Source organism: Felis catus, chromosome F1, assembly GCF_018350175.1.
Source record: "Felis catus isolate Fca126 chromosome F1, F.catus_Fca126_mat1.0, whole genome shotgun sequence".
In the NCBI taxonomy this organism is placed as follows: Eukaryota; Metazoa; Chordata; class Mammalia; order Carnivora; family Felidae; genus Felis; species Felis catus.
Window position 1 is genome coordinate 2,576,705 of NC_058384.1, and position 8,212 is coordinate 2,584,916.

General features: G+C 60.7%; 1 protein-coding gene across 1 annotated transcript in view; it reads right to left on the reverse strand.

The window, feature by feature from the left end:
• Window positions 1–7,092, reverse strand: part of ITPKB (inositol-trisphosphate 3-kinase B) — an 89,445-nt gene extending 82,353 nt beyond the window's left edge. Inside the window, 3 exon segments of the mRNA XM_023247925.2 lie at window positions 3,579–4,939; window positions 4,942–5,665; window positions 6,953–7,092. Coding sequence (XP_023103693.2) covers window positions 3,579–4,939; window positions 4,942–5,473 — 1,893 coding nt within the window. The 5' untranslated portion in view covers window positions 5,474–5,665; window positions 6,953–7,092.
• Between the last annotated feature and the right edge of the window lie 1,120 nt (window positions 7,093–8,212).

Below are 8,212 nucleotides of genomic sequence, written 5' to 3' on the forward strand. Positions count from 1 at the left end.
CTTTATGTATTCCCCGGATCCGTAGCCAGTGTTTTGTTTTGTTTTGTTTCAGGCACACGTCACTGATAATACAATTTTGGAATAAATCAATAAAATCCACTTTTTAAAGTCAGCCGCGTGCATGTTTTTTTTTTTTTAATTTTTAAAAAATCTTTGTTGATTTTTGAGAGAGAGACAGAGTGTGAGCCGGGGAGGAGCAGAGAGAGAGAGGGAGACACAGAATCCGAAGCAGGCTCCAGGCCCCGAGCTGTCAGCACAGAGCCTGACGCGGGGCTCGAACCCACAAACCGCGAGATCATGACCTGAGCCGAAGTTGGATGCTCAACCGCCTGAGCCACCCAGGCGCCCCAAGCTGCATGCATATTTTAACATACCCTTTAAGCCTGGCGTTTCACTGGCCCAGATACTTTTAATGGAAAGACAGAGGAAAGTAAGGAACTGCTGATTAATTTGTAGTCGTCTCACAGGACAAAAGCAAGGACGCCATCCTCGCTGGTGCAATTCGCTTCCCTTCAGATGGCAGAGAACAGTAGTGGGGATGGGCCTGAATGCAAGCCCTCGGAACACGAGGCAGGCGATGCTGTCACTTCTGAGCACATTTCAAGCCTCTGATCTTTCACGAACAGACAGGCAGGTGCAAAACCTTGGAACCTTCCAGGGCAGGGGCAGGCACCTGTCAGGCTCATCAGAAGCAAAGCCCACGCTGCAGGAAAGGCCTGAGGCACTCTGCACGTTTCTGAGGATGTCTGCGCAGCTCCCACCCCCAGAAGCAAAGGGGAGACCGGCCTGCTGCCCACATTCCCTTCCAGTAAAAAGGCCTCTGCCCTCGTGCGTCATCTGAATGGCCACGCAACTTTCAGAGCGCGTTTCCCAACAACCTGCTCTTCGCTTTGTTTTGAACCACAGGGAGGGCTCGTGGATTTCGTGCACTGGCCCCAGGGTGGCGGGAGACCCGGCGGGAGCTAACAAAGTCACCAGCTTCAGCATCCCCCCCCCCCCGCCCCGCCACCCGCCCGCACAGCGTCACAAACCCACTCCTCCGCACGAGTAAGGCACCTGCTGCACGAGGCAGAAAAGGCTTCACTCCGGGGAGAAGGCAGAGCAGCATAAAACATTCTCAGTGTGGGTCCGAGGGCCAGGCTGAACGTGCAATTTCAAGCCTGTGTGTATGGGTGGCTGTGAGCGAGCAGGTGTGAGGGTGTGTGTGAGGATGAACATGAGAGGGCAAGGGTGAGCATGCGTGGGTGTGAGCAGGGGTGAGTGTGAACGTGCGAGGGTGTGTGCACCGGTGGGGCAGGGCAGCCCTACAGACAGGAGCGGCGGAGCCGGGAGGGGAGAGAGGACCCCGGTCCTTGGCCCCTCAGAAGACGGCGACACCCAGGTTTCCCCGCAAAGCCCTGAGGGCCCCGCCAGAAGGCCCAGCCCATCAAGCCGTCTGGCCTCCCGTGGACAAAATACCAATCTCGGATAATCAAGTGATGTTTGACCCAAGAAGGTGTTTTGGGGCCCCAGATGAGGCTCCACCAAAAGTCTGTACAAGAGAAAGAAAACTTGGCTTAGCGCGCAAGCACTCAACCAGAAGGTGAAAAGTCCCTAGGATCCCATAATTTCCAGTCGGTTACCCGCCCTGCCCCCTCCCCCACGCACGCCCCGTCGGCCTCACGTGACTCAGAGTGAAGCCGGCAGGGGATTTCTCCCTGGCTCCGCTCCGTGGGTGTCCGAAAACCTTGCAGAGGTGGGAGGCAGGCTGGCCCACCCAACCCTAACCCACCCGCAGGCCTCGCTCCCGCCTCTGGACCTGTGAGCTCACGCAACGCCACTCAAACGTCCGCTCCCTCGGTTGGCAAATGAACAAGAAGAGTCAGCACCTGTCGTGCCTCATCTCGCCTTTAACTCGCTTCCCGGACGAGAGTGCTCCGCAGACACTGGGACACGGAGGCTGTTTTGAGAACTAGCCAACAGGAGCCGCTAATCCATCACGAGAGAGGCCGAATGCGAGGCTGGAGAAGAAGTCGAAGCAGCTCTGGCCGCGCGGGGTTGGGGGGGGGTGGTGGGGGTTGAAATGCAAATGGCAAAAGAGCCGAGGACCAAGGACCGTCTCTCCTCCACCAGGCCTGCGACTGTGGGCAGGAAGGCAGAGAAATGCGAACTGCGCCCGCAGTGAGAGGCAGTCCCTTCAACCCGCCAGTCTCTCTCCTTCCAGGCATACCATGCCTCCTCCAAGATGGTATGCGTGTGTCCCGTGCCCGCAGCCCCGTCCTGCCACAAAACGCCAGGCTGATCGGGGCCAGACTTTGCACAGACGTTTGCCCCCGCCTCATCAGCAGAAAGCGGAGCTTCAAGAAAAGAAATGCCCACAACTGATGTCTCCAGGGGGAGTCACAGAGGAACCTGCGTTAAGGTCCAAAATGCCTTAGAGAAGGACGCGAGGTGCAAATCCACGGTTCTCGGTGGCTGTGGCTGAAGTGAACTGCGGTACAATGAACGGTCCATGGTATTTAAAATGAAATCAGAAAGCTACCTGCTACAAGAAAATGCAGACTTCCTCCCCCCCCCACACCCCGGGGTTGCACAAGACCTAGGAAATTCCCCATACTCTGGAAAAGCTAAGAGAAAGTCCAGACCTTTTCAGAAGTGCTAGCGTCGACTCGTAACGTCTTCCGTGAGATGCTCTGATCCTAAGAGTGAAAACAGCCTTAGGCCTGAGATTGACTATGTTATAGAAATAAAACTCCCGTCTGTCCACCGCCACAGCCAGAACAGGATGTCAGTATGATGAAACGCAGTTGAAAACGGATCTGAAATGCACCTACACCAGCCACCAGGCACATCTATTAGGAGTTATCAACCCCAGAGGTAACACCCAGTGCCTGTCTCGGGCAGTTCAACCGAACATAACATTCTGGTATTTTAAAAACTGTCTGCTTAGCGCAAAGCATGGTTTTGTTTTTAATTCACACACCAAACCTGTATCTCAGTTGCACTGGTCCCACAAACACTGCAGTGTCCTGACTTTACTACCTGAGGCTAGGTCGTTCTGCACCCAACAGACCGGTCACAAGCACACCCACAGCTTTTGGGGCCCCAGCAGAGAATCCTATTGCTCATTTGCCTTGGTCTGTCCCTAGAAGCTGGGTTAATTCCATGACCTGCTCAGTCTCCCTCCACCTAAAGGTATCGCAGAATTAAGTGTTTCACCTCATCAGACGAAAAAGCTAGTCAGCAGCTCTGTTTATGATCTTTGGGGATTAATCAGGCAGTTTTTGGTAATACTCATGAATATTATCTCCCCAAGAAGTGAATGGCGACCTACCAGAGAGGCACGTTAAAAAATTGTTTTTTAACACGTACGTGGAAATAGCGATCGAAGTGACTCGATTCACTGTCCAAGCTGCAAAATGCACAGTCAGTACCTAGCACTCCCTGCCCCCCCCCCCCCAGCAAATGCACCTGCAGAGGATTGTAAGTTGTGACTGCCCCAGGGCATGGATCAAGAGTCTCCAAGAGAGACTCGGTAGAAAGGAAGAAAAACAGGGGGGTAAAAACTAGTTAAAGGAAAATCTCTGAACAAGACTTACCACTCTGGGCTTCTGCTGGTCCAGGGTATGCAGGAAGGCGGAGTTGGGGTCCAGGCAGCGCTCAGGGTCACTGGAGATGTCCTCTTCCGAGTCCTCATAGGAAGAGGAGAAGCCAGTGGAGGAGGCAGACGAAGAGGACAGTTTCCTCAGGGGCAAGGTGCCCCGGGGACTTCCCTGCACCTCCTCCACGGTCTGGTCCTCCTGGGCACCCATGTCGGTAATGATGACGGCAGGTATATTGCTGGGGCTGCGGGCCTCTCTCGGGGAGGGCTTGTCCTTCGGATCCGGGGACAGCAGCTCTGGGCTGGGATGGGCGTCTCCATCAGGCGGCTGGCTTCCCCAAGTCCCCTGTGGCTGTATTCCTGTGCCACACGTCCAGGCCCGGGCTTCCTCCATGGGGCCCAGCCAAGCCCTGGAGCTCCCAGGCTGCACACCCACCCAGTCTCCAGGAAGGCACTGAGGTTTCTTCAGATCTTTCGCGGCTGTCCAGCAGGGCAAAGGCTCCAGCATCGCGCCACAGGGAATTCCTGCCTCCTCCTCCCGGGTCGCTGGCTGGGCTGAGCGGCTGCCCCCAAACAGGCCCGGCGTCAGAGACCCTTCATCCACTCCGCTGGAGCGCCGCCGAGGCTCCCCGACCACTGGGGCCCCACCCTGGGTCGCCGCAGGGCCTACTGAACCCAGGTCTGGAGATGGCTTGACCCGGCTGGGGGATTCAGAAAGCTCCGAGCTTTGCGCGTTCACAGTCCTGTCCTCCGGCCTCCGGGGTTCAGGCGCCCCGGAGCCCCGCACGCCGCCACCGGGCGGATCTCCGTCCTCCACCTTCCCAGGGGGCTCTGAGCTGCAGGGCCCACCCCTCTCTGGGGCTGGGCTCTTCTCTCCGCTCAGAGGCTGCCGGAGACATTGGGCCAGAGACCCCCGGGGGCGCACACCCCCAAGCTCGCGGGGCCTCTCAGCCGGCTCAGTGAGGCCAGGGTCGTGTGGCTGGTGGGGCCCACTGGATGTGGTTCTCGCTGCCACTTCTGTGGACGTCACCACGTTCACGCGGATGAGCCCCGCCGGGGGAACTTGGCCGCTGTGCGCTCCCAAAGGCGGAGAGATGCTCTGGTCAGTTTGCATAGCTCTGGGTGAGCCACAGTGGGGTCTGGCAGGGATCCCCTTCTCCACCGCAAAAGCCGCTGGGCCCTGAGCCCCTGATCCTGGGGGGACGGCCGGGCCGGGGAAGGGCGCCACCCCCTCCTCGCCCTCGGAGAGGCACTGGCCCGGCGCCCTTCCTCTCCGGCCGGAGCCGGCCTCCGCCGTCTCTGGACATTGCTCCCCCAACGACTTTGTCCTCCGTTCCTCGCTCTGAGCCGGCACCCTTCCGGGGGCTGGCTGCTGCTGCGGAAGGGGCACGGCGAGGGCGAGCGAGCCCTGCCCAAACGCGGGCTGCGGGGCGCTTGACCGGCGGAGCTCTGCGCCTGGATGTGCGCCTCGAACAGGCCCACTTTCTGGTTCACCTGCACGTTCTGCAACTCGCGCTGCAGGATTCGCGGCTTCCTCTTGGCCTCCTCCGGCCCGGGAGGGGAGAGGGAGCCGGCGCTCACCACCTGCCGCCCGTCCCCTCTGGGGCGGCCCGCCCAACTCGGGCTGCCCACGCCGCCGCCGCCGCCGCTCAGCCTGCGCCGGCCGCCCCGCCAGCCCCCGGGGCTCCCGGGCTCCTCGGGCGACAGCGGCTCGGCTGGGGGGAAGAGGAAGGAGGCGCCTCTCCCGGGGCTGAAGACGCTGCCGGGGCTCAGCGCCGCCCTGCCCGGCGGCGGGGGCGTCTCGCTGCTGCTGGGCCCGGGGCCGCCGCTCTTCACCTGGTCGGCGCTATTCATGATCACCAGGCTGTTGAGTGCATAGCAGTACACAGCCATAGTACTGGGGCCGCCGCGGCTCCGGCCCGGGCTCCGCCGCCGGCGCCTCCTCCTCGCGCGGCCCCCGGCTCAGCCCCGCAGGCCCGGCGGCCGCGGCTCGGCGCGCGCAGGCGGGGGCATGACCCGGGCTGCGGGCGGGGGGCAACACCGAGGGCTCAGCCCCCGCCCAGAGCTCCATACACGACCGCGCCGCTGTGGAGACACAAGGAAGAGAGTCAGGACCCCGGAGGGCAGGGGCCGGGGGAGGGGGAGGGGGGTCGCGATCGCCACCGCGGAAGCCCAGTCTGTCGGGGATGGGGTGCCACCGGACGTGTCAGCTCCCGGGAGTGCGCGGCGCGGCGCCGACTAGAGCCCGGGCGTGGGTCTCCCGAGGGCGCTTCCACCCCTCCCCCCCCCCCCCCAGGCTGCGACGCGCTCGGGGGTCGCTACAAATTCCACCTTCTAAGATTCCTCCCCGGAGCCACGCGGACGGGCGGCCACTGGGTCCCCAAGTGAGCTGCGAGCGGGGCGCGGCTGGCTCGGATCTCCCCGAGGGTGCGGACGCCCCGTCCGCGTCCGCGGGGCTCCTCGCCCCCAGCAAACGCGACTCAGGTCGGGTGGAAGGGAAGCCCGCCCCTGGGCTGCAGCCTCCGCCGCTCCACCCTCTCTGGCCTCGGGGACCCGCTCGGGAGGGAACCTGCCTCCCCAGCCGCTACCTGCTCGGGGCTCGGGGTGGGGGTGGGGGGAACTCCCGCGCGCCGGCCGCTCACCTCCCGGACCCCGGGCTTGGGGCCGGATCCCTCGGCCTACGAAGGCCCGGGCGCGCGGCGGGGCCGCAGCCGAGGCATTTTCCAGCACCGGCCTTGTCGCCGGTCCCCCAAACAAGTGTGTTTTGTGAGTGTGGGCGCGCCTGCGCGCGCCCGGGGCCGAGGCGCTGCCGGTCCCCTGTACCGGAACCACTACTCGCCGCCCCCTGTCGTCGCCCCCTGCGGAGGGGTGTGTGTGTGTGTGTGTGTGTGTGTGTGTGTGTGTGTGTGTGCAGCCCTCCGCACGCCCTGTGCCGCAGGACGCGGCTACCTCTGCGGCTCCGGGACCCGCGCCCACTCGGAGGAATCCCGGGGCCCGCGCGCCTGCAGCCCGGAGGGAGCCCCGGCTCCGCTCCCCACGCCGCGCCGCGCGGCCGAGGGCCGGGCTCGTCCGCATCCTGGGCAGCCGCGCCCGGCGCCGGCCCAGCGGCCCGGCCGCCCAGTGCCGAGGACGCCCCGAGCGCGCGGGGAGGGCGGCGAGGGACCAAGCGGCCCGGAAGGCGAGCGCGAGACACGGCCCGACCCCGTCCCGCCTCCCCTGCCCGCGCCCCTGCCCCCGCCGCCCTCCCAGTCCGCGCCCCCCGCAGCCCATCTCTGCGCTCTTCTTCCAGAACGCCCGGGCTCGCTCGCTCCGGGGCAGGGGAGGGGAGAGAGGGCTCGGAGGCGAGAGCCGGGAAAAAGCCGCCAAACTTACCTGCGATTCCTCAGCTGCCCGGGCCCGTGCGGACGGTATGGCCCAGGGACGCAGACCTCGTAGGAACAAGATGGCTCGAAAAGTGAAAAAGTTGAGGATCGACGTCCGCGGCTGGCTACGGAAGACAAACACGGGGAGCCCGAGCGCGGGGAGAGAGAGCTCCCGGGCAGGGGCCGGCGATGGCGCGGAGGATCCGCCGGGCCGGCCCCGCACGCCCTTCTCGGCCGTGCAGATACTAGCCCTGTCAGTGTTTGCTAGGCTACTTCAGTGTTTGTTCAATGTGCGATTTAAAAAAAAAAAAAATGTGGGGGGGAGTGGGGAGGAGGCAGGGAGGAGGAGGGAGGGGGAGGAGGGAGAAAGGCGGGGGCTTGGGGGAGGAAAGCAGGAAGGAAGTTGTGAGCCCGTCTGGGGTTGAACTCAGCGGAACAAGTTTTTCTTTTCTTCTTTTTTTTTTTTTTTTTTCTATTGCTTGGCAAGACCGAGGGAGGGAAACACTTAAAAAAAAAAAAAGTTTCCATTGTTAGCTGACAACAAAAAAAATAAAAGCCTTTTAACTTCTGCGGGTTAAAGATATACGATCCATTTTCCACCCCTCCACCGAGCCTTACTGATGTCTTGCTTATTTTTGAAAAATGTTTTTAATAAAGTTTTGAGTGTGCATTTAAGCAAAGCAACTCAGGGGGACCTTTTGAGCATTTAAAACTAGCTCAGATCCTCTATCAACGGTGTGTGTTCTCTACACAAATATGCAAATTCAAAGAAGGTACTTTGTGGGCGCCTCCTTGCAAAGCTGCAGATCTTTTAAATGCATCGCATCGTGTTTTGGAAGATTGTTGGGCTGTGAGCTGTTCATGGTTTTGCAGAGCACTTGCTGGCTGTATAAACATGCCTGGACGCTGCACACTTATCTGTCACAGTAGATGTGACATGGGCATAGTTTTGCACTTCGTTCTCAAAGTTATTTTAAGAAAAAGGATAGTCCTGAAAGGAAGAAACCTGAGACCCCCCCCCCCCCCCCTTGCTCGGGCTCTCCTAGCTGGATCATTTTCAGGATCTCTTTCCCCCCCACCATCAGCAAAAAAAAAAAAAAAAAAAAAAAAAAAGGTGTGGATGCAACAGTCCATACCCCCCACCCCCACCCCCCGGGTGGAGAATCCTACCCCATTTGAGTTCTGGTGCTGCAAGAGATTTTGGTTTTTTGGTGTTTTGGTGTTGGTTTGTTTTTTGTTTTTTTTGTTTTTTTTTTTGTTTTTCCATAAT